Below are 27,490 nucleotides of genomic sequence, written 5' to 3'. Positions count from 1 at the left end.
TGAAACATCTGGATAATAAGGATACCTATGTCAGACTTCTGTTGACCACAGTTCTGCCTAAACACTACAATTCCAACTGAACTAATCTCCACATCCTGAGGTCTATGTTGCCCTCTGCAACTAGGTTCTCGACTTCCTGACCCACAGACCACAATCAGTGAAGACAGGCAACAGCACCTCCTCCACACCAATCTCCAACATCAGTGCCCTGCAAGGATGCACACTCAGCTCCTTACTGTACTCCCTGTAAACTTATGACTGTGTGGCCAAATTCCATCCGACAAGTTTGCTGATGACACCACCATTGTAGGCCAAATATCAAACAAAAATGAGACAGAATACAGGAAAGAGATAGAGTGCTTGGTGGTGTGGTGTAAAGATAACAATATCTCCCTCAACGTAGCAAAACAAAAAAGCTGATCATCGAAGTCAGGAAGCCAAGGAGGAGGGCACACCCCTACGTACATCAATGGAGCTGAGATGGAGCGGGGGGACCACGTCAAGTTCCCAGGAGTTATGATAACCGACAATCTCTCCTGGACCTCGTACGTAGATGTATTGGTAAAGAAGACACAACAATGTCACTTCTTCCTCAGGTGGCTCCAAAAATTCAGTATGTCCATAAAGATACCCACCAACCTTTACAGATGCACCATAGAAAGCACTCTATCCGGGTGCATAGTAGCCTGGTGTTGCAACTGCTCTGCCCAGGACTGTAAGAAACTATTGAAGGTTGTGTACAACCCAGAGCATCATAGAAACCAATCTCACATCCAAGGACTCTATTTACATTTCTTGTTATCGTAGAAAGGCTGCCAACATCATCAAAAACCCCTCCCAACCTGGTAATGCTCTCATACAGCCTCTTCAGTCAGGCAGAAGATAAGAAAGTTTGAACACATGCAGCAACAGGTTCAAGAACAGCTTCTTCCCTGCTGTTATTAGACTGTTGAATGGATCTCTAACCTTAAATGATGATGATCTTGCTAACGTTGATCTCTCTTTGTGAACCTCCTGTGCAGTAACCTTGTATGCCTCCCCGACTAAGTACCCTGATCTGTATGTCCTTGTTTCCTATGATCTGCCTGTACTGTGTGCAAAATAAAACTGTTCACTGTACTTAGGAACCCGTGACAACAATAAATCAAATCAACTCAAATTAACCCGTTCAATATTAAAACATTACGCTGCAATCATACAAAATCCTAGTTAGACCCTTGTTAGAGTATAGTGAGCAGATTTGGGCACCATACCTCAGGATGGATGTTTTGGCCCTGGAGGGAGGTTCACAAGGATGATACCTGCAGTTCAGGAATTAAGTTAAAAGGAAAGATTAGACAAATTAGCCCTTTATTCTCTAGAATTTAGAAGATTGAGGGGTGATTTAATCAAGGTTTTCAGGATATTAACAGGGAAAGTCAAGCTGGGCAAAGATGAACTATTCCCACTGGTTGAAGATTCTACAACCAGGTGTCATAGTCTAAGCATTAGGTCCAGGCCATTCAGAAGAGATGTTAGAAAACTCCAAACGTAGTGGAGATTTGGATTGTTTTTCCTTAAATGGCAGTTGATACTAATTTAATTGTCAAACTTAAATCTGAGATCGACAATTTATTTTAATATAAAGCAAGACTATCAAGGGATATAGGCCCAAGGCAGGCATATAGAGCTAGGCCACAGATCAGCCATGATCTTGTTGAATGGTAGAGTAGGCTCCAGGGGCTCAATGGCCTACTCCTGTTCCTGTGTTCTTGTTCCTATGTGGCTGTTTCCTAATGGGTCAAGGGGTGTAAATGTAGGGCAGCCACCTCGGTTATGCCCAATAATGAGTTGTTTGTATGCTGTATACTACATACTTCATAAACTTGCTTTAGAAAGTCTACCTTTAGAGGATACAGGGGAACAGCAGCAGCAAACTTGTTGTTGAAGAAACTTGAAGGGTAATAAGAAATGACAGAGGAGGGCATCACAATGATCTTTGAAAGCAGCAATTTCAACAACCAACTCAAATGATTCCTACATCAACCTCCTATACCAAAGTACAACATAAAGCCAAGAGCTAGAAATTATGCACAAGGGAGTGAGCTGCCCAAATCTATCAATGACATTGCAATGGGCCTAGCAGTCAAAATGGGCTAGGCCTTTCACTCAGCTATCCCAATGGGATTTCTGTATGCTCCAAATGCACTGCTAAAGTATGGATCTCAAGTTCTGTGTAGCCAACTGTGCATACAGGAAGTGTACAGACCTTAGATCTCAGGAGATCCAATCAATGTATGGATTATTTTTCTTTAATCTGCTCCCTTTCATATGCTCGCACTTCACTCCTCTCAGCATTGAGTTGGAACAGTAGGCAAACAGAACTGAAGACTAAGCTATGGTTCTGCTCTCAAAGCTTCTTTGTATGTTTCTACAGGGAAGGCATTTCCTGCCATCAGGTGGCAAGCAGGTTTGAACAGTGGCATTGAGAAACACTGAAAAACTAAATGGCATTGGGAAGGAAGCACCTCTGCACGTAGCCTCTGAACACCCTGCATACTAATCATCTCTTTTAGTTGTTACTTCAGAACTACCTATTATCCAGTTTAACTGAGTGTCTGTCAAGGCTGTACCATGCAATAACTGCTGAATGCATGATGATAAATTACATTTTACTAAAAACAGACATATATGTAGCTTGTGTAGGCTTACCAATTGATGCAATCATTCTACATTTTAACCAAGAAAAAGAGGAATTGATGAACAGGAGACTAAATTTTAATCTAATTTGTCCAATGTTCTGGACACCATTTATCTCTTAATGCCACTTAAAAAAAATAAGCTGGTCATCATCTTACTGCAATTCAGGAACCTTGTGCACCAATCAGTTGACATATTTCCCTAGATGCATAATTAGCTATTTGTATTGATAACCTCGTCACCATCAGCAAACGTTGCTTTAATACTAGGAAATTTTAATATTAAATTGGTGAGTGTTTTTGTTTAACATGAATCCAATGCCCGGAGGCTGGCTTCAAGCAGAAGACCAGTACCTGTTTGTGAAATACTGTGAAGAGCTGAACAAGAGTCCTTGGTAGTACCAAGTATTCTCCCTGGTTGTAATGCTAGACTGTAGGGATAGAGAATGAGAACAATTGTCAACAAAGGAATGAGTGTCAAGAGAGTAATGAAGTAGCTTACCTCAATAATGTACAGGACTATGTTCTTGTAAAAGCAGTACAGGATACATTTTGCAACACGATTATAGTTCCAGGCTCCATGGACTAGCAGCAAGTTCTTCAGATACTTGAACTAGAAACAATATGCTCATTACACAACAATGCTTTTCTTTTAAAAAAAAAGCTAGGCTGAAACATCTTTTCATTCCACCATGCAACAAAATACATAAGATAACATTGGTAATTGAAAGTAATGATAGTGTAGTGGTTATGGTATCGAATTATTCCATAGTTATTCTTGGCAGTTTGAATTGTCAATCTGAATTCAGTTTTTTAAGGTCTCTGGAAACTAAAAGCTGACATCAATAACCAGGAAGGTTTTAGATTTCTGTAAAAACCTCACTCATCTATTTAGCTCCATCAGTCCATTACCTCACTACTGTACTACTCTTCTGGCACTGTTACATCTAATTAGCAACTCATTCTCAACTTTAATTTCATCACCAACTGTTGATTTTAAACTTCCTCTTACTGTATTCAACATACTAGACTGTTTGCAATTTTAAATTGAATGTGAGAGACTGACTCAAAATAAGGGCAAGTGTTCAGACAATATCCATTTGTTTCTATTTTATTTTGCAGCATGTATATTTAAATGGCAATTCTTGTTCCAGATCTCAGTCCAGAATTTCTGGGCTAATCTATAATTAGAGATGGCCCAGTCTGACAGATACAAGGAGTAAATATTCAAAAGATGAGCAAGGAGAACCAAGATTGAACTTGGGAGGGAGAATTTCTGTTTAAGTATCATACTGCTGAAAAAGCAGAAAAGACCCAAGACAGATTGGAGTGGACTGATAGTGTGCTGCTGGGATCACTGACTTTGGAGACATTGCTAGGAAGCTAGCAGGAAGATACCCCGATATGTTCTGTGTAAAAGGTAACAAAAACAAGGACAAACTGTTTTGGTTCTGCGTACGTTATATTCTTAAAACAAAAGTTTTTATTTGTAATTTGTTCATAATTTATTTGATCTTAGGATGTGTGTGTCATTGATAAAGTCAGCAGTAATTACCAGTCTTCTTGCAATCCTGCATTCCACAGAGAAAGATCCATAGGGCTATTACAGAGATTACTCCATGATTTTAACCCAGAGATGAAGTACTAATGGGTCAAAGTCAGAATGGTGAATGACTTGAAAGGAAACTTGCTGTTAGGGATGTACTCATGTTACTGTTGCTCTTGCACTTCGAGGTAGTGGTGGTCACAGACTTGGAAGGTGCTGCTGTAGAAGCATTGGCAGGTTCCTGCAGTGCATCTTACAGATAGTACACACTGCTGCCACTGGATAAGAGACCGAATGTTTAAGGTGGTGTGCTGCTTTATCCCAAATGGTGTTAAGCTTGTATTATTGAATTTGCACTCATCCAGGCAAGTGGAGAGCATTCCATAACATTTCTGTCATGGGCTTAGATGAGGACAGGCTTGAAGGAATCACTGCAGAATTTTCAGCTTCTGACATAGTCTTGCACCCACAATATTAGTGATAAACCCCAAGATGTTCATAGTGGGATATGTTTTGAATATAGTGGAGAGATTGTTAGACTCTTATAGTTGGACATGTGTGCATTTTGGAAGTCACTGGCCACTTATCAACTCAAGCCTGAACCATCCAGGTGTTGCTACAGACAAGAATAATTGGTTTAGCACCCGAGGGGTAGTAAATGTTGCTTAATCCTATGTAATCATCTGCAAATATTCCAATTTTGGCCTTATGCTGGAGGAAAGGCAACTGACTAAGAAGCTGAATATGCTGGGTGATACTCCTGCAGTGACATCCTCACTTGAGATGACTGGTCTCCAAAACATCATAACCATCTTTAATTGCGCTCTGTATGATTCCAACCAATGGAAAGCTTCTCCCTTATTCCCATTTACTTTAATTTTGCTCTGTCTCTTTGATGCCACACTGCATCAAATGCTACCATGATGTCAAGGACAACCTCAACTCCAGTTCATAAATTTTATAAAGGATGTGTTTAATGTTTCACATAAAATTGACAGATTAAGGTAACTATCGCTAAAGATCCTGGTATATTTACCTTGGAGTTACTTGTGAAATGTCCAACTTATGTGGGTTGAACAGTTTCAGAAAACATTGACAGTTATTGAAATAAGTTCACCTGCCTCATATTTTTGGAGTTGATAACCTTTTCAAGTAAGATACTAACATGACAATCAACGGTGTGGATACCAATTGTCTCAGTTGAAAATTGTTTAGGTTAATGAGGCAAAGGAACAGTAAAGGATTATTTCATTCACTATCATCCATAATAATAGTGTTTAATGCCAGTGAAATTGAAACATACCAAAATTAATTCCACAAACTGAAGGTTATCAAAGTGTACTTGTATGTCAAATTATTATTTTCTTTTCAGTTACCTGTGCTATAGAATAGTCAGATGAATTTGCTGCTTGTAGACCCTCATTTCCACTTATTCCAACACCAACATGTGCTGTCTGGATCATGCCCACATCATTTGCTCCATCACCTATCGCTAATGTTATGACTTTCACCTGTTTCTTCACCATGTCAACAATTTCTGACTTCTGAAGAGGAGTAACTCTGAACAAAATGAAATAGAAGTATAAATCAGAATGAATACAGAGTGAAACAGAAGTTTGGTAACCTAGAGGAATGCTTTTGATTGTTTCTTATTTCTATCAACATTAGACATTGTTCCAATGGTGCGTTCGGTGGACACTTTTGTGCAAAACTTCTGTGTCACTTCAATCAATTATAGGAGAATTACTTCTGCTCAATCTACTACCAAATTCCCAGACCCAATGCCTGGCTTTTATCTTCATTTTCTCAAAGGCTGCGGCAAGCCACACAGAAAAGATAAATCTATTCAACAGTTTTGTACGAAATACAAAATAATGATTATTCCAGTTAGGATATTGTATAATTTCTATCTCATCACTAGGCTGCTTTCAGAAAGTCAGAGTGTGTGGTGGTAATGATATTGGGGGGGGGGGGGGGGGGGGGGGGGGGGGGGAGAGAGAGAGAGAGATGGAAAGGTTTGTGGGAAGAGGAGAGTGGGGAGAGAAGATGGGAAGATAAGGACAGGGATGGTGGCCAGTGCAGGGAGTGGTGGACGTTGTAGGGAATGATGGGTTAACCTTGCTGTGGGGCCCAGAGGAGCACTCAAGAGTATTAGACTGGCCATTAAACCATAATTCATACCTGGAATTGGCCTCCACTGTCTGGTGCAGGGATCAACCTTCTGACTCAGTGACTGGAATGTTAACGTTAAAGGCAGCAAAGACTCACTCAGACATTTAGGGTAAATAAACAGAATGAATATGCACAGAAGCAATTCCATACAAGAACAAGCCTGGTTACAGTCTTAGGTTACCTGAAACATCAACGCAGCAGTGTCAAAATTTTTATGCCTTTGCACTGGCACCAGCACCTGAATAATGTTGGATATTTATTCAACCAATTTATAAATAATCTTTCCAATGTGGCAGATACACTGCTAACTTCTGACTTGGATGTTCTACTAAAGGTTTGTTGTCTTTCTAGGGAGATAATCCTATCAGTTTTTGCTGCTGGAGTGACTGGATATTAATAATACTTCTATTGTATACAAGTGAGTTTATTGTACAGTTATTCAAATAATGAAAAATAACAGTTATCTGTGCAGCTGTTATATAACTTGAAAGCATCTAAATATTTATGAAATACTTGGCAATTTTATCACATGCTCTCATACTCTGTTTTGGAATAAATGTTAAAGCAACGTTTTAAGGGCAGTACTGACCTTTCTTATCACAGGCTCACTGCAGAAGGTTGCCCCTCATCAGTGAAACAGATAAAATACACAATTCCAGGTAATCACAAGGTGCCAGAGCCTACTTGTATCAACATGGAAGAATTTGTGCACAACAGAAAATATGTCAGGTTTCTGTCAACTAGAAAATCCAGCCCTCTATACTTAAATGTGTTTTGCTTTTTTGGAATGGGTGCGTATATAATGACTTGAAAGGGTAAATTTTGCAAATGTTGGCTCCACTGCTTTCATGTGCATAATTAGAAAATTCACTTTCACAAATCAGGTCAATCTGTTTTCAAAGAAATCACTAGAGTAAGGCCTTTGTACTTGCACTGATTTGTTCCTGGTTAATAGGAATGAACATATATTACATAGTATACCTAGTTTTCTTTATGAGTAAATATATGGTTATGCATATGATTACAACAATTACTCTGGTTGCATAAAAATTGTTTTTTGTTATCATAAGATGTTATTTTGTGCTAGGGTGTGATATTATGTTAGACAATTGTCTTTTTCATACTTCTCTACTATTAAATAGTTGAAAAATAATTAAAATGTTATATCCATAATTGAATGAATTTCAAAATGAAATTGACAAAGCATTTAGACACTTAGTTTTTGTATAAATCAGAATTTAGTTTTTCTAAACTTACAAAATCAAAATAGCATTTAGTAAATGTGCTTATTCTAGCTTACCGGCAACAGATGACTGCCTTACAAGACAAAGCAAGATCCAAAAAGGACTGTCGCACTCCAAATGTCAGAGCATATTTGAGAGTTTTGCCATCTATAATTAGTGCAAAGTCATTATCCTTGCGTAAAGCATCACCTAGAGTATTGCAGTGATGAATGAGTGTTTCCCTTGTCATCTGTGAATTAATTTTAACAGGAGTGAATAAGGTTGCACTGAAGCATTCACAGAAAACTGGACATCTAATGCAATGAACTGAAAACTTATACAAAAGATTGAATTTTCACATAAGGTATTTGCCAAGAATGGCTGGTTCAATAAATTATTACATTTTACTTCTTCCAACATTTAAAAAAAAGAATAATATGCCTAAGCCTGAACTTTGCCCAGGTCTTGCTGGATGCAAACATGAACTATTTCAGTATGAGTAGTAGGAAATGGTACTGAATTTTATGCAATTATCATCACTTCTAAACTTAAGATAGAGGGAAAATCATTGCTGAAGCAACTGAGGGTGATTCGGCTGAGGACACTGCCCTCAGCAGCTTCTGCAATGATGTCTTGGATCTGAGATGAATCAATAAGCACCAAGACATTTCTGTGTTAAATTACAAACACATTTTATAACATAATGTATTAGGACAGTACGTTTAACACAAAGTAAAATGAAGGGGGTCATTTGACCTGTTCTGAAGTCTACCTGATAGCAAGCTGCTTTGAATTTTAGAGATCAAAGAAAGATTGGGGGTGGGGGTGACACAGACAATTTTACTGGGAAGAAAATACAAGATGTTTACATTTGGAGAAAATGCGACATCTGGCATGCTAAAAATGGATAGATGGAGTGTCTCCAAAGAAATGGTCAAAATGCAGGATTACATACAGTTGTACTTCGATCTGTTCTTATTCTTTCAAGATAACTGAGAGTTGGGTCACCAGAACGTCTAATCATCATTCTAATCTGGATACAAGTTCCATGGACTTACACTGCTACAGAATTAATTTTGAGAAGGGAAGGGCTTCCAAGATAGTTTTGAAAACACAAAGATAAGGGTCATCTGACAGCATCTGCGAGGGAGAAAGAGCGGCTTGAGGGCTGAAAGTTTGTGGTTCACTATATAGGGAGGGAGGTAGTGGTTTGCACTCAGGTGGGAAAGACAAATTTTTAAGTTAAAGGAGGCTGGGGATATTGTCAAAAATGGTGCTGTGGTGAATTATCAGCTATGATCTAGAAAGGCAGGGTAGATTTGATGAGCTGAAAGGCTTCCTGCTCATATTCATAGGGAAGATTTACCTAGCTTTAGTTTGTAGCAAGTATCTTAAAGACAACCTGCACATGGAAGCCAACTCGGGAGTTAGAAGGTTTTAGACTGGGAAAGGAAAAGATCAGAAGTAAACTCTCAGGTGCTAAGAATAATTTTGGACTGATTTTGGGATAATTTAATGTCTACCTAAAATGACAATGTCACATAGCCTGATTGTAGATTTTATCAGCTGTGTTCAATGCTTTGACCTGCAGCTGAAGTAACACAGGCAAAAAAGGTCAAGATTAGTTTGGGAAGCTTGGTTGGCAGAAATGAGCTAGACCGAAGTGTCTGTTTCCATGTTATATGACCCTGTGACTTAATTGCACAAGTGCGCTGATGCCACACTCAATCAATTCAGCTGTGAATGGCAGAAATGTTCATTTCACCTTGGAATTCAACTTGTTTGGTTCATATTTGGACCAAAGCTGGAGGTCTGAAGCTTTGTAATCCTGGTGAAATCCAGTCTGAACACCGCTGAGGTCCTGGGGAATAAGTGCCACTTGATATCATTGCAATGACACTTTCCATTAACTAAAGATTAATTAAGAGTTGACTGATGGGTTGTATTTGGATGAATTGGATTTGTCCTGCTTTTTGTGATCAGGACATATTTTTGCCAGGTAGCTACCAGTGTAGCTCTACATCAATGGTTTGATGTGAGATGTAGCTAATTCTGGACTACATGTCTTCAATAGGTTTAATGTTGTCACAGCCAATGTGCTCAAAATTCATTGACATCCCATGGAAGGAAGTGAATTGGTTGAAGTCAGCTTCTGTTATTGTGGGGACCTCAGGAAGTAGCGAAAATGAATCATTCACTTGGAATTTCTGGCTAAGGATGGTTACGAAGGCTTCAGCCTTATCTTTTGCAGCGATGAATTGAGCTTTCCCATCATTGAGGTTACGGATGCCCTTGGAACAGCTTCATTCTGTTCCCTGTTTTGATGTTAGGCAATGGCCTGTATAATTCATGACTGGATATGGCAGGACCGCAGGATTTTAATGTTCTGGATTGGTTAGTTAATGCTTAGCTGATCAGCACGCACATTCTCCCGCTCTGGAACTTCATCATGTTAACATCTACTTTCTAGGTAAACTTGGTTTTCCTCCTGCCATTTTATTCAACTTTCTTAATTGAACTATTGTTGGTTCCCTGCTTTGCTTGGGGTGGGGGACATGCTGGGCCATTGCGTCACATGCTGGAATACAATTAGGTTGCTGCCCTGATTTTGGCTGAGAGATCTGTTCTAAATTTCTCCCATTTGATACTTTAGCAGTGCAACATATGAAGGAGGGAACCCTCACTGTGAAGATGAGGCATATCAAACAACTTCTGTGCAATAGGCATTCATATTAATACTGTTCTAGATAGAGGCATCTGCAATGGATGTGTTGCTGAAGACAAGTATATTTTCCCTAAGTGTTAATTCTTTCAGAAGTTGGGCCTAGGGGGCTATCCATATAAAACAAAACAGTAATTCAGCAATTTTTCTGCAAACAGTATATCACAGGAAAGTAACATTTGAGCATTACAACAGGGAAAGGCAGACTTTATTCAACATACATAAAATGTTACTCTGCAATCACTCCCAAAGTGACAATAACACATGAAACAGTTTCAGAGACTAGCCAAACCGATATAAAACATTTTAGATTTCTACTCTATTTCTTCAATAACGTAATAACATTGCCCTCAACTACGTAGGTCTGTATCTTTGAAAAGGGCTGAAAAATCTGACTGCAACAATATTGTTCACTTCGCCTTCACAAAAACATAAGGCTATTCTTATAAAATGAAAATCATTTAGGGTGAAAATTAAAACATGAATGATTTAAAAAGTCATTTCCAGGCATCATCGCTATTCTGCTTTCCTTCCCCTTCAAATCCACCCACTTCTCATAAATCATAAAAGATGAGCCTGACTTGCAGGTATAGACTAAAGTTACCGTCTGTTGCAGACAATCTATAGGGACTCCTAACTCCTAACTTCAGTAGGTTGCCGTAACAACCTACTGAAATTTTAACTAAAAGAAATATTTACAATCAAATGCTTCAAATTCTGTAGACCAAGGCACAGTTTCATCACGTTGATCATGAAAGATTACCAGGAAATATACTACAGCTGTTTCTGCAACTAGATTTCAAGTAATTCTGCGCTTCTGGTAAATGTCTCAACACAATCAAGTATGGTAGCATATTTTTTGTATTAACATTAAACCTTATTTGAGTCTTCAAAATTTTCCTGCAAGTCTGTTCAAACATGAGTTGAAAGATGCTTACTGTGTATTTACTGAAGAGTGCAATGAACAATACTCTTCAAGTAACATTGAGCCTAATGGCCTCAGGAAAAGGGCAGACATACTGTTACATGAGATTACTGTAACATTTATGTTCAAGTTGCACTTCTACATCATTAGTTTTGCAGACTAGCTTACTCACTGTTTAAAAACTGAAATGCAAGGTGAAGTCACCGAATTTGTGTTACAATATTACTGATAAACAATCTCTCTGGCACTGAAAATGTATTATTACAGATATAGAGTCTCATCAATTCAAGTTTTAATTGTTGTTGGGAGATTTTAAAAATGCATACTGAACAAGATTGTTCTGTCTTTATTCTCTCTCGCAATCCAATCTTTCTTCTCTTCAAATTTTTCATTATGTCAACAATATGACATTGAATTCACCTAGTCTAATTTATAATTCTGTTCAATCCTTGTGCTGCTAAATTCATTGATCCTCAATCTTGATTGGTGAAAGAGTTGCTTACTCTGCTCACAAAGCATAAACATACTGTCTCACTTGCTCCAACTTTATCAGTTTGCATCTTCAGAAATTTCCCATCTAAATGTGTTTGCAGAGGCAAGACTTATTAATGGCAGACACAGACAAAAGTCCTGCTATGGCAAAACCTGGCCCAAGATAGTGATGTTGCATTAAATAAGATATTAATATCCTATTCCTAGGGAATGCTACAGACTCAGCAGTAAAGAACAGATAGTAGTTGTTTCGTGTGCATGAAATGTCACAAAGGAAGCTTAGAAATAAAAGTGTTCAAAAGGGAGTGATTACAAATTACCTCTTTACCATTGTTGACATTTACAAACTATCAGGACTGACATTTATGACACACAAGAGTGACACAAAATGCAGAACTATCCATTCAAATATTCACAGCTGTGTATTTTTAAACATTATTGTGTAAAAGGTCATTTGGTCGTACAGAACTGGAATATTGTTGAAAAACATTTTGTGCAATTCAAAAAGCTTCGACAAAATTTGTACTTTTATGGTGTTTCATGAATGCATTTCAAAGTAGGATACATTTTTAAAGTGAGTGATTGGCAGTCAGGTAGCTACACTTGGTTACCTTATTCAGTGAACTTCAAGCATTTTCAACGTAGTTACTTCAAATACAGCAGCATGTGAAAACTAAAGTGGGAAATGATAGGAGCTTGTTGTACCTTCCTTTGGAAAGTCAAACCAAAAGAATGCCATTGCGACAGAGTCAGCTTTGTAATAAGAAATGACCCGGTCAAACACATCAATGAATTGCCTGTGGAGTAACTGAATAAGTTATGACTCTATGGTTCACCACAACCTGGAAGCAGCACATCACAATCATTGGTGTCTACACCGCTACCTTAGAGTCATGGAGACCTCAAGCATGGAGATAGATCCTTTGGCCCAAACTGGTCCATGCCGACCAAAATGTCTGTCCACACTAACCCCATTTCGCTGCACTTGGCCAATATTCTTCTAAACCTTTCCTATCCATGTATTTGTCCAAATGCCTTTTAAATGTTGTTAATGTATCTGCCTCGACCACTTCCACTGACAGCTCATTCCATATACGTACCACCCTCTGTGTAAAAATGTTGTCCCTCAGGTTCCCTTTTATTCTTTCCGCTCCAACCTTAAAATCTGATGCCCTTTCATCCTCGATTACCCAGCTCCGGGAAAAAGACAGAGTACATTCACCCTATCCATGCCTCTCATGATCTTATACACTTCTATAATATGCCCCCTCAGTCTCCTATGCTCTGAAGAAAACCATCATAGCTTGTCCAACCTCTCCCTATAACTCAGACTGGTGAGTCCTGGCAATATCCTTGTAAATTACTTCTGCATCTTTCCAGTTTAATAACATCCTTCCTATAGCAAGATGATCAAAACTGAACACAATACTCCAAATGCAGCCTCACCAACATAACTTCCCAATTTCTATACTCAATGCCCTGACTGATGAGGCCTGTGTGTCAAAAGCCTTCTTCACTTCCCTGTCTACCTGTGACTCTCCACCTTCAGAGAACTGTGAACCTGAACTCCAAGATTCCTCTGCTCCACTACACTCCTTAGGGCCTTACCATTCACCATGAAATTCCTATCTTGATTGACTTTTCAAAATGCAAAACCTCACACGTATCTATATTAAACAACATTTGTCATTTCTCAGCCCACTTCCCTAACTGATCAAGGTCCTGCTGTAATTTCTGAGAACCTTCTTCACTGTCCATGATACAGCCTATTTCAGTGTCATCTGACAACTTACTAATCATGCCTTGGATATTCTCATCGAAATCATTGATATAGATAACAAACAGCAAGGGGCCCAGCACTGGTCCCTGAGGCACTGCATCAGTCACAGGCCTTCAGTCTGACAAGCATCCTTTACCCTTTATTTTGTACCATCAAGTCAATTGTGTATCCAATTTGCCAGCTCACCCTGGATTCCACATGATTTAACCTTCAGAGCAGCCTACCATGTGGAACTTTATCAAAGGCCTTATTGAAATCCATATAGACTATGTCTGCTGCCCTGCCCTCATCAACTTCCTGGTCACTTCATCAAAGAATTGTAACAAATTTGTGAGGCAAGATCTCCCACATACAAAGCCATGCTGACTATTCCTAATCAAATCTTGTCTTATCTCTTAGAATCTTCTCAAATAACTTACCTCCCACAGATTAGATTAGACTAGACTACCTACAGTGTGGAAACAGGTCCTTCGGCCCAACCAGCCCACACCATCCCTCCGAAGAGTAACCCACCCAAACCCATTCCCCTCTGACTATTGCATCTAACACTATGGCATTCACCTGTTAAGCTATAGTTCCCAGTTTTTTCTTTGCAGTCCTTCTTGAATAAGGGCACAACATTTGCTACCCTCTAGTCTTCCAGGGCCTCAACCGCGGCCAGCAATGATGCAAAAATATCGACCAGGACCCCTGCAATTTCTTCTCTGGCCTCTTGTACTGTTCTTAGATATTCCTGGTCAGGACCAGGAAATTTATCCAGCTTCTTTCATTCTAATACATCCAACATCATCTCTACTGTGATATGGATTGTCCCCAAGATATGACCACTAACTTCCCTTTAGACACAATAGAGCAGACAAAATTCTATACCAGCCTCAACTAATCCCAAGGGTGACAAGTTGATTCTCCTCAGCAACTTCAGTGCCAGAGTCATTAGAGATACACTTTTTGAAAGGTTTGTATTAGACAATGAGGGTGTAGAGAAAACAAAATCCAGCAGAGCCCTCCATCTGATGAACTTGCCTAGAACTTGATCTCATTCTATTAAACACCCTGTTCTGCCAGAGGGACAAGCACAAGATCTCATGTCAACACCCCCCACTCCAAGTACTGACATCTACATCACTGCTCAAGCTAGGGACTAGAAAGACATCCACATCATGGCCAGAACCAATAACTGCTAGACTGACCAACAACTAATATGTTCTTCCATCTCCATCCATCTGATATCAAACTGAGAGGCAGAAAAACTCAAAGAATCAATGCTGCTGGACTCAAAAAAAACCCTGAGAAGAAAGTCCGACTCAGGCAGTGCCTCACTGCCAACCTGGTGATGACCAATGTGCCAGAGCTACAGGGTGCCCACAGCATCTGGTCCACCCTAAAGAACAACATTGTCAGCATTAATGAGTGCATATACTGCATTTCCCAATTTGATACGAAAATGTCTGTGCTCAGATAAATATCCAACATGTGGTTGGATTGCAGTTTGGGCTGACAATAATGTATTTTGCTAAAATTTAATACTGTTACTTTGGTCAGCAGGTGGAACATCAGAAGCTATCTGAATTATAATTGAGGGTTAAGATGAATACTAGCAGTAGATATTCATTTTCATTTGATTAGAAGAATAACCGCAAACCATTTTCCATAGCTAAGCTGTTTCTCCATCAAATTATATTGGGAATAAAGATTTGCATTTTCAGTGTTTTATTTGACAGTAGCATTTCATGAACAGTAACTGTGCTGCCAAATTTCAGCTAGTTTCCACTTACCACCTAGAATGACTTGGCATCTCTTGGGTTAAGTGTATTAGACTGCTTTTGCTTAAATACAATTTATTTATAAAGTTAATGAAAAAAAAATTGTGAGGATGCATAATTCTTGCTTCTTAAACTCTTGAAGGTGCAGGCGTCAAATACCACTGCAACCTTTTTTCATCAAAATAAGGTGATACTGCTTTGTTTGTACATGGGAAACAATGCCAGATTTGGCTCTCTCCGGTATAAGGTCAGTTATGTGGGAGTTCACTGATGAGTGCACAATATTCAGCACCATTTATGACTCGGGTACAAAAACCGTCTGGGTCTATATACAGCAAGACCTGTACAACATTCAAGTTTGAGCTGACAAGTGGCAAGTAATATTGGTGACATGCAAGTCTCAGACAATGGTTATCCATATGCTACAGAACGTAAGTGTTGTCCTTCCACATTCAGTGACATTACCATCGCTGAATCCCCCACAATCAACATTCTTGGGGCTACCACTGTTGAGAAACTGAACTGCACTAGCCATACAAATACCGTGGTTACAAAAAAAATGGAAAGATGCTGGGATTTCCACAACCAGTTAAACCTGACTCCCTAAAACTTATCCACCACCTACATGGAGAAAGTGAGGACTGCAGATGCTGGAAATCAGAGCTTAAAAATGTGTTGCTGGAAAAGCGCAGCAGGTCAGGCAGCAAAGGAGCAGGAGAATCAATTCGGGCATAAGCCCTTCTTCAGGAATCACCTACAAGGCACAAGAGTGTGATGGAATACTCCCTACTTTCCTGGATGCATGAAGCTCCATCAACACTAAAGTAGCTTTGCATCATCCAGGTTAAAGTAGACCACTTTGGTGCCACATTCATCCCTTGGGTACAACAGTAGCTGTACATATCATCTGCAAACAGATGCTATACCTCATGGCCCCGACTGTACAGTGCAAAGACATCAGATGCATGGAAGCAACACCATTGCAAAATTTCAATACAAGCAGCAGGCCATTCTAACTTGTAACTAAATCATGATTCTTTATTGTCCGGGTCACTATTTTGAAACTCCCACATAATAGTACACGATCTGCAAAGATTCAAGATTGCTCATAACAAAAGGACAATAAGGAATTAGCAATAACCACTGGTCTAACCAGCGACACTCATCTCTATCAAGAAACAAATATAAATGGGGATTAACATGCGCAGATCAATTTTACATGCAAACATCATTTTGCCCATCTCTATTAGATGTTAAACCATATTCATTAAAAAAAAGCAAAGATTTTCAAAAAGCAGCTATTACATCATTACATTATTTGTTCTTGAAATTGGGCAGCTTAACTTTTTTGAAAAATCCACATCTTTAATATCACACAACATCAAACAGCAAGCAATCCAAGACTTGCTCCAACACATTCATTTAAACCCATTGAAGCAATTCACATCAGGATTTACTGAAAGAGTGTCAGTGTAATCATTAGTACTTGATGCAATATCTACAAAACCACACTTTTCAAAAACTGCTCTTTTCCTCCTTCCAATGCCTCCCACTGAGTTGAAGCACGCATTTAGAAGAGTTCTCTCTAATCCAATGTCATTCTGGAACAATGCAAGGAGGTATGCAGGTGAATTTCATATCTATTTTCTCATTGTGTGTTTTTGAGAAAAAAAGAGAATTCCCAGAACATGAGTTTCCCGAGAAATGTTAGCATTTATTGCCCATTCCTAGTTGATTGAAAGGTTGGTAGTCAGTTGCCTTTTTGTACTGCTGCAGTGCACATGATAAAGTGCTTCACCAAGACAATAAAGGAGTGGATGTACATTTCAGTCAGGATGGCATGCAATTTCAAGGGCAACTTGGAGACAACTGCACTAATACACCTACTGCCCTTGAATTTCAGGACTTTAAAAACTCCTTGGCTAGTTGCAACAATCCACCTTATTCACAATAAAAACTTCAGTGACACTATACTGTAGAAGAAGGGATTTAGTGGTTGAGGTGCCAATCTAGCAGACTCCTGGATGTGTCAAGCCTTTTACGTGTTGTCGTGGCTGCACCCATCTTCTGTCAGACTCCCAACTTTACTTTGAAAGTGGAGGAGAGGTTTTAGAGAATCAAGACTGAACTACTTGCTGCTTTCCAAGTATCAAAACTGAAAGCAACTAGGGAGAAATCAGCATGAGCTCAACGTCAGTTGTACAATATAGCATCTGTGATCATTTTAATTAGTCTTCACCAATAAAATATAAGCCAATGTAGGCTCTTGTCGGTTGCTTATTAAAATAATGGACTCAACATATCACAGAAGTAAAGGCGACAAACATGATCTCAGAGTATATAACAAGAATCATCTTCAAGTTCAAGGGTTATAGTAAATATGTACAGAGCAGTGGCTCTGGCTAAATTGGACTACGCTTCACCCAAAGCAACAGGGACATTCAGCTTTGTCTGCATAGGTGGGTAATTCAAGTGATACAAATAAATAAATGGTTTACACACCAAGACTGCCTAAACTGGATATGGTTAAAAGAAAAAGGAAACATAAGGAATTTTTCAGCATTCTTAGTTTAAAAATCTTCCTCTCAGGTCATTTCTACACATTATGGCAATTTCAGCTGGTTGAGTACCTTCCTGCCATTTTAGTTACAGAGGAAGAGTTTGGAGACACCAAAGGGAGTAACATAAGAAAATATTTCAAAGAATGATGGAGAAGTCCAATACTTGGAATTGAGATTTTTATTAAAGAAAATGCATTCTCACCACATTTTCCCTCTCCGCGCCCCGCGTCCCCCCCACCCCCCCGCCTCATCACTATTTCTTCTTTGAAAGGAGGCCTGAAAAGTCTCTATCCACCATCACCCTCATCTGCCTGGCTGAGCCTGTTCTCAATGGAATAATTTTCAGTTTACCTCACCTCACTTTTTCCAAGTAAAAAGTGTGACAATGGGGAACCTACATGAGACTCAGGTTTGCTGGTTTCTCTGTGCAGTATGTGTTACATTCTACTGGTCTCCTCCTACTGAGGAAGGATCATCCTAGACTAGACTAGACTTACAGTGTGGAAACAGGCCCTTCGGCCCAACAAGTCCACACCGACCCACCGAAGCTCAACCCACCCATACCCCTACATTTACCCCTTACCTAACACTACGGGCAATTTAGCATGGCCAATTCACCTGACCCGCACACCTTTGTGACTGTGGGAGGAAACCGGAGCACCCGGAGGAAACCCACGCAGACACGGGGAGAACGTGCAAACTCCACACAGTCACCTGAGTCGGGAATTGAACCCGGGTCTCGGGCACTGTGAGGCAGCAGTGCTAACCACCGTGCCGCCCACAATTTGTGCCATTTGTGAAAGCTCCAGCAGGATGCCATAATCAAACAGCAACCACTCCTCCATCACTTCAGTTTCCCACGTCACCTTCCCATGCAAGCACAGATGATTAATGCTGGCCTTTTTTTCCCTCCCTCTCTCATCATCTAAGGACCAGAACACACATTTCAGGTCAAGCAGCATTTTACTTATATATCTTTTATAGCTAGTCTACTGTATTTGCTGCTCATAATGTGACCTTCTCTACTTTATACAAGACAAAGACTGGGTGACTGCTTTACTGATAACCTCCATTCTGTCTCTGAGAATGATACCGATCTTCTGTTTCCTTGCCATTTCAATACAACACCTTGCCCCCAGGCTAGCATCTCTGTTTTGGGCTTGCAGCAGTGTTTCAACGAAATCAGTGCAAACTGGAGGCACAGTGCTTCATTTTCTGCTTAGAGTTGTTTCCTTATCAACATGTTCAAAGATATTATTCCCCATCACTAGACAAGGCAGGTCTTGAACCTGGGCCTCATGGTACACAGTTAGATACCACAAGAGATTAGACACATCAGACTTCAGTACTGAACTTTTCTCTTAATAGAGCTTACACATTTTCTGATAATAATGCCTATTCTTGTTCAATTCCTCTTCACTATGGCTACTGCATTTCTTTTGCCTTTTGCTCTGGACACATTTCCCAGCTATGCCACTTGCTCATCCTCTCACCTTTGTCAACCCCTTCAGCACCAAAGAGGAGCCATATTGGACTTGAAATGTTAACTCTGTTCCTCCCTTCACAGATGCCACTAGACCTGATGAATTTTGCCAGCACTTTGTGTTATGTTACCAAAATATACAATAATGCGCTTAAAAATACTGCCCCATATGCTCACATTGGTTTCATCCTTGAATTGAATAAATCTATCTTTATTTTGCTAATGGTGAGATTACGCCGATTTACTGCTGACTTAAATTCTTGTGTTTTATCACCATTTATAGTGTGCTTGTTTTCCTGAAGTGTGTTTTTCCAAATACAGTTGCTCAGTTATTCTCCCTATTTTGGAATGATCCAGATGGTCAGAATCAGTGGCTAGTGTAAAAAGGAAGTGAGAGTTGAGAAAAAAGGCATAAAGGCAACAATTCAAACCAGAGAAATATGCACATCATGGCACACATTAGTTTCATTTTGATTCAGGCTGAAACTGATTTAACACAAGAACATTGAGATTCTGCAGTTGTAGTTTTCCTTTCCTCATTGACACACAGTGGGGAGCAATGTTACACCAAGATACATCTTGATTCACAAAATGCATATGGCACAGAGACCAATCCACTCATCTGCAAACGTTCTATCCTTCGCTAATTTCCTTTTGAAAACTCCAATTATGTTTGCCTTCACCACATTCTCAGATAGTACTTCTTAAATCCTAAGACTTACTGCACAATTAGAAAGTTCTCTCTTATGTTACTATTGGTTTTTGTTATCAGGCACATGAAATTAGTCTTTTGATTCTTAATCCTAATATCAACCCAGACCATCTGCTCATCAAGGAAACAGTTTCTGCCCATCTACTGTCTATATTCGTCATGGTTTTGAGCCCTTCTATCATGTCTCCCATCAACTGTTTCTTCTGAGAACAGGCCTTGAATACATTCTCCTATCTATTCACTTAACTGATTCCCTCAAACTTGGAACCATTTGCTACATCCAAAAGCCTTCACAACTTTCCTAAGTTATGGTGCCTAGGATTGAGGGTGAATCAAAGATTTGTAAAGGATCATCATAACTTTTGTAAGTCCAGGACTCCATATGACTTTTATTCACTGTCAACTCATACCCTTAGCTTCAATTCTTTAACTTGCACAATCTCCCCTCATAATTTCTACCAAAAAATGGATACCTTTTCTCTGCAATAAATTGAGTGTGTCACATGCTCACGAAGCTATATATCAAGTCTTCAAAGTTCAAAATATTTCTAATATTCATTCCATTTGCAAATTCTGAAATTGCGACTGGCATTCTCAAGGCTAGATCATTATATGCTTTCTGTCAATTTTGAAACAACCATTCACCACAATGCTGTTTTCTGTCACTGAGTCATTTTCATATGCATGGTATCACATTCCTTTTATTCTAGAACTTCACCATCATTGGCAAGTCAATTACTTTGCGCTTTATCAATATCCCTTTTGGAAATTTGCATATACCACATCATCTATCACTGATACCTTAAATAGATTTTTGATAAGCATGATTAGCCTTTAATAAATCCATGTTGGGGGATTTTCCCAACAGAATCTATAATGTCTAAGTTTTAAACAGACTGTCTTGTAATTAATGTGCTTATCCTAGCACCTGTTTTTGAACAAACGTGTAACATTTATTATGGATGTAGGTTTGCTTGCTGAGTTGGAAGGTTCATTTCCAGATGTTTCGTCACCCTACTAGATGACAGCTTCAGAGGGGCTTCACCCAGAGGCTCATTGAAGATGTTACCGAGTTATGATGATGAAATGTCTGGAAATGAACTTCTAGTTCAGTGAGCAAACCTACATTCAGAGCCTTAACCTGAGCTACAAATCTCCTCAAAAACTTGCTAACATTTATAATTTCCAAATTTTCAGGGGAGAATTAGAAGATTATAACCAGTGTCTTTGCACTTTCTACTTTAAATTCATTTAGTTTCTTGGATGCACCTCATCCGGTCCTGGCAACTTATTTACTGAAGTACTGCTAGCTATTTTAATACACCTTGTTGGCAACCTTTAGCCCATTAACCAGCTTAATTACCTTCTATTTCAGAATAATTTTTACATCTTCTTCCTTGATAAAGACAGGCTGTCCACCAACTAGAAGGCACAAGTGGGTAGTGTGATGGAATACTCTCCACTTGGCAATTTGCTGTACTCATCCGGACAAGTCATAGAACAGGAAGTTCCCAAATTCACTCTGATTGATGCTGAATTCCCTGATCTCAGCCAGTGAGGTAGAGTGTGTGATGGAAGTGGCCTCAACATTACCAAGTGGAGGCTTAGTTTTTCTTAATTAATCCAACATTCCTGATTGAAGTGTGCCAGTTGTAAACTTAAGTACAATACAGAGGAACCTTGATTATCCAAATGACATGGGTGGGGAGTATTTTGTCAGATGACTGAATGTTCGGATAACACAGTTTAGCCAAGCATTGGAACGCTGTGATTTCATTCGGATAATCCAAGATACGGATAATTGAATGCCGGATAATTAAATTTCCTCTGTTTTGGGGTTTGGTTTTGATATGCCCGGTGAATGAATTGCTTGCTGATAGTCATTCTAACACATAAACTATTACTTAGGGACTAGGAGGTGACAAGCATTACATTCATCCAAACATGTAAAATCTTTGGAAGAGGGGACAGCAATTAGAAAGAAAAAATGCTTATTTAATTTAAAGTAAAAATGTTGGAGTTCTTCACATTTTCATATTTTAACAGATATCCACACAAGGCTGTTCACAATACAAAGATGTTCTCATTCACTAAAAAGTAAGATATTTAAAAACAAAAATCAGATTAGCCTTTAGGTTGTTAACAGACAGTTGACAGCAAAGACAAAAGTTTTTTTTCCCCAGAGAAATAGTTGATCACAGAAAATCTTTTGACATTCGACAAACATTTTATAGACACAGATTAATGTTTAGGGACTGCCTCAAATAATAGATGTTGAAGACAATTGCTTATCTCAAGTCTGTTTTTCACTCTGCTCCAAAATGTTATGTTGGATGGTCAGAAACATGAATCTTACAATATGACCTGAAGCTTCTCTCAGTATTGGAGAAGAAAATCAAGTAAAGTGCGAATCATAGAAACACACAACACAGGAGCAGGAGAGGCGGCCATTTGGCCCTTCAAGTCTACTCTGCCATACAGATTGATCATGACTGATCATTGAACTCAGTATCCTGTTTCTGCTATCTCAAACTGAATGGTGAAGCAAGCTCAAAGCACCGAAAGGCTTATTCCTGCTGTTATATTTCTATAATTCACTCTTTTCTCAATGTTCTTCTCCATTACTGTGAGCAGCGATACTATAAGAATCAGGTTGCCAATTTTAACAAAAAGGAAATTGTGCCTTTAAATATTTTGTTTCTAAAATTAAAATTGGGAATTGATCCGATTACTTAATCATACATTTAATGAAGATTAAATATGTACAAGCCAGTATGTTTTCAATTTACTAGACACATTATCTTAGAAGCATCAAATACTTACATCAAGTGTGTGTGTATTCAGCACCAGAAGACCCATGTTTTTGGTCAGAAGTTTACATGCATGTCCTATTTAGAAAAAAAGTCAAATCAAAAATTTTTATTCAATTGAAATACAAACTGTACAAATCTATTTATGATTTCCACTTTATAGATAAACCTTGGGCTGAGACTTCTAATCTTCTTCATGTCCTCCTTCATTAAATTTGAGGTATATCACATGAATGTAATTATTCTCATTTTTGTAATCCTATTTGTGTAGTCCATTGATCAATATTAAGAAAGATAGCTGTTCTGCTACTTATTTGAAATGGCCATTTAAAATCTTTTTACAGAGCTGAGAATTTCAAGTGACAAATAGTCATAATGGTCATCAATTTCTAAACCATTATTGCCTGATAATTTGTTCAAACTAGAATTATGTGCAACGTTCATAACTCTAATACAAACCGATAACTCTGGATTTTCTGCTGGGAAAGACAATTGATAATGCTTGGGAAACAAGGCAATAAAAAAAGGCCTAAACATCAAATAACATCTCATCAAAAGGGAGGATTCAACCTTTACAAAGGACAAAGTTTAATTTTCACTTTCTATGAGGGTAACCATTTTGTTAATGGCTGCTGTTTACCATTTTGCAAAATACTAACACCATCTGCAGCACATCATTCGAGAAAATTAGTTATGTGACAGAACATTAAAACAATGCATTATAGGGAGGAAGGATGTGGGAAACCTGTTTAGAAACAATTTCAATTAGTTATTATTTGAATTTTAGATACAGCATATGGATCTAATCATGCAACATTAGTTTGATAGCATCACTGCCACATCACAAGCCTTTGCATCAGAACAACTACTTGAACTGTAACAAGTTTTAAATGAAAATAAAAGTGAAGTAATAAAAGTCAACAGGCAGATTTTACAATGCCCAGGTATTCATGCTTGCAGCAAAGATAGGAATTGTGCAAGAGGACTCTGCAGAATCATAGCAGTCTCCAAAATAGCTGTCCACGCAACTGAAGATTCCATTTGGCAAATCTTATTTGTTGAAATTGTAAATTTCAGAGGGTTCCAATAGAATAACTAATAGCTACTCCCTTCCAAACTCTGTATTTGACCTCTAACTCTGCCAAATGGGGACCAGATTCCCCCTTTCCCTACTGCCAACCCTGATCCCTCCCACCAACTAAATCCTCTCCTCCTGTCTCACTATGCTGAATATCTCCCAAACACTCTGACTTACCCTAAACACTCCACTTACCTGGCTTCTAACTAACTTGTCCCCTGCAATCCAAATCTCTTACCCTATGTACCTGGCATCTTACCCATTTGGCATATCACTCACCCGTCACTCTACCCTCCTAGCATCCTAATTTCATTCTTACCTTTTGACAGCAGTGATCAAAGTGGCTGTCAGTGATTCTGCACCTTTGCATTTCAGAATATGACAGCTCATTGCTGTGAAAAAGACAAGATGGGTTATCTTCTTCTGATAGCTCCACACCACAATGGACCTGTCAGAATGGAAGTATGGCTCTTCATTTCTGACTAAGCCCTGACAGAAATACAGAACTTCAGTTGCATTAAAAAAAGTGGAGTGTAAATCTACATGAGATTGTTACTTCACAGAAAATCCACTCAGTGTTCTTAATAATCATACATATGGACATTTCTGAATTGCAAAGTTCAACTAGCTTAGATGAGAAGCCAAGATCGATATTGCAAAGCAGAGCACAAGGAAAATCAAGTTCTGCCAATAGAGAACTTTAAGATATTGTAGACCATTGGAGGAAGAAAATACCGAAGGAGCTAAAGAGGTAATTTGAACTTTTGGTTTAGGTTTCAGGCAAATGAGAAAGAAGCTCTTTCTTTAAAGTTTAACATAATTCAAAATGTAATCAATATGCATCTTGTACACAGAGTCATAGAGATGTAGAGATGTACAGCATGGAAACAAACCCTTTGGCCCAACTCGCCCCTGCCGACCAGATATCCCAACTCAATCTAGTCCCATCTGCCAGCACCCAGCCCATATCCCTCCAAACTCTTCCTATTTGTATACCCATCCAGATGCCTTTTAAATGTTGCAATTGTACTAGCCTTCACCATTTCCTCTGGCAGCTCAATCCATACATGTACTACTCTCAATGCGAACAAGTTGCCCCTTAACTCTCTTTCATATCTCTCCCCTCTCATCTAAAGCTACGCCCTTGAGTTCTGGACTCCCCCACCCCCAGGCAAGAGATTTTGTCTATTTATTCTGTCCATGCTCCTCGTAATTTTATAAACCTATTTAAAGGTCAACCCTCAGCCTCCAACTCTCCAGAGAAAACCTATCCCTATAGCTCAAATCCTTCAACTCTGGCAACATCCTTGTAAATCTTTTCTGAACCCTTTCCAGTTTCACAACATCACTCTGATAGGAAGGAGACCAGATTTGCATACAATATTATAAAAGTGGCCTAACCAACGTCCTGTACAGCCATAGCATGACCTCCCAACTCCTGTACTCAATACTCTGACCAATAAAGGAAAGCATACTAAATGTCCTCTTCACTATCCTATCTATCTGTGACTCCACTTTCAAGGAGCTTTGAATCTGCATTCAGCAACACTCCCTAGAACCTTACCATTAAGATATGTTAGTCCTACTAAGGTTTGCTTTCCCTAAATGCAGCATCTCACATTTATCAAAATTAAATTCCATCTGCCACTTCAACTAAGTTACTCTTGCCAATTAAAATAACTGCAATATCAAACCTAGCATAACAATCTAAAATGTCTTAAAATTAGCAAATTAAAAGTCCTGTTTTTGTCATTTATTTTGGAAGGGAAAAGCTCATTCCTTCTGTACAAAGCTCTCCAGGAAAAATGAAAGTAACCATGGCCGGAGTCCAGTGAAACACCAGAGGCTTTTCAAACCTTTAGAGTGAGTTGAACCATAAGCAACATTTAAGCCAAGAGATGGCACAGAGGTTGTTACCAAGTATCAACTGAATAAAGTGAGGAAAGGCAAAAAAAAGGCTTACATTTCTCCAGTCTTGAAAGGAGATGAATTGCTAATGATTTACAATATCCTTAGCAATTTGAAAAATATAAGTCAAGAAATTTACTTTAAATTGCAAGAATAGAACAAAAATATGGAAGTTCAAAATATTAAAATTGCAATTTTAGGTCAAATACCAAGATATATGTCATACAGATCGATAAATATTTAAACGGTCACCTAACTATCGTAAATTCAGAATTACTTAAGAACTAATGCAATGTTAGAATGGACAATGTAGAATATTCAGCTCACCCTGGATGCACTGAATGAGATTGGGTTGAATAATCTTCATCCACAAGCTTTTTTGATTAATATGTTGTATGAATTTTTGTTTTCAGTTTTCTCCTTTTAATGGGAGTTAATGTGCAGACACAGAGAGTGATTAGGAAGGCAAATAGAATATAAATGTAGAGATGATTTGCTACAGCAAGGCAAATGGGATCATATCTAGAGTACAGGCATAGGTTGGGTAAGAAAGAATATGAATGCATTAAAAGCAGTGCAAAGAAGATTCACTTAACTAATTCTTGGGATGAAGGGTCATCCCACAAAGGGCTCTTATACAATCTAGATTTGAATTAATTTCAGTTTATAAGCATGAGAGATGATCTCATTGAAATACAAGATTCTGAGGGAGACTTACAGGGTGAATGCTGCAAGAATATCGCTCCTTGTAGGAGAGAAGAGAACTTTGAGGACACAGTTTAAAACTAATTCGATTTAAGTCTGAGATGAGAAATCTTTTCATTGAGTGTGATGTGTTGGTGGAATTCCCTTCCACAAATACAAGTGGAGACAGAGTCATTGAATATCTTACGGCACATTGATAAGGTAGATAAGATTCTTGACTTACAGGGGTCTCAAAGGGTATCAGGGATAGGTAAGAAAGTGACGTTATGTATTCCCAGAAGGAAGAATGACTATAAAATCTGCGAACAACACATATTGGTCCAACCAGTCTTTTATACTCAAAATGGAACTCCACTATGACCAATACATTAATTTCCATGTCTTGTTTGTTCTCTGGGTTTTCCCCCTATGGCCACAATCAAATTAGATCATGAGTTCTGACTTTATCAAATAGTGGAGCCGGCTCAAGAAGCCAAATGGTTGATACCTGCTTCTAAATTCAAACGTCCACGTGTGTGTTTGAGTTCATTTCTGTCACTTTTAAAAACATCAAGGGAGATGTGAGAGACTTAATTGTTGTTGCATTCCTTTGAAAATGGAATGGATCAACTCTCCCCATGTCTGTGGACTGAACCTCTTGGTGCCCTCTCCCAAACAGTTGCAGTGATATTGGCAGAAAATGTTCAGAGCCAAAGAAAATGGGAGGCAGTGTTTATACTGTATGCGAGTTATTCAAAGTCTGGACAGAAAGAGAACTCTTGCAATGTTCAGATGATATTAAACTTGATGAGATTGAAACAGTAGGAAATATTCCATTCTAATACATCAAGATAGATTAGGCCGATGAATAATAAATGCCAGCTACTGCTGAGAGAAGATAATGAGCAGTGAAAATTTAAGTTAAATAAGAATGTGATATTATTCTACTAGAA

The 27,490-nt window shown here is 38.7% G+C and overlaps 1 protein-coding gene across 4 annotated transcripts in view; it reads right to left on the bottom strand.

Annotated features, from left to right (window-relative positions):
- atp8a1 (ATPase phospholipid transporting 8A1) overlaps positions 1-27,490 on the bottom strand; it is a 345,629-nt gene that overhangs the window by 90,254 nt on the left and 227,885 nt on the right. For all 4 annotated transcript variants that reach the window (XM_060824479.1, XM_060824487.1, XM_060824506.1 and 1 more), the window contains 4 exons: positions 22,881-22,945; positions 7,697-7,869; positions 5,601-5,784; positions 3,181-3,291 (listed from right to left, as the gene is read on the bottom strand). In XM_060824479.1, coding sequence (XP_060680462.1) covers positions 3,181-3,291; positions 5,601-5,784; positions 7,697-7,869; positions 22,881-22,945 — 533 coding nt within the window. The remainder of the gene's footprint in view (positions 1-3,180; positions 3,292-5,600; positions 5,785-7,696; positions 7,870-22,880; positions 22,946-27,490) is intronic.

This window comes from Hemiscyllium ocellatum, chromosome 1 (assembly GCF_020745735.1).
Source record: "Hemiscyllium ocellatum isolate sHemOce1 chromosome 1, sHemOce1.pat.X.cur, whole genome shotgun sequence".
Taxonomy (NCBI): Eukaryota; Metazoa; Chordata; class Chondrichthyes; order Orectolobiformes; family Hemiscylliidae; genus Hemiscyllium; species Hemiscyllium ocellatum.
This window is presented reverse-complemented; position numbering and strand designations above follow the sequence as displayed.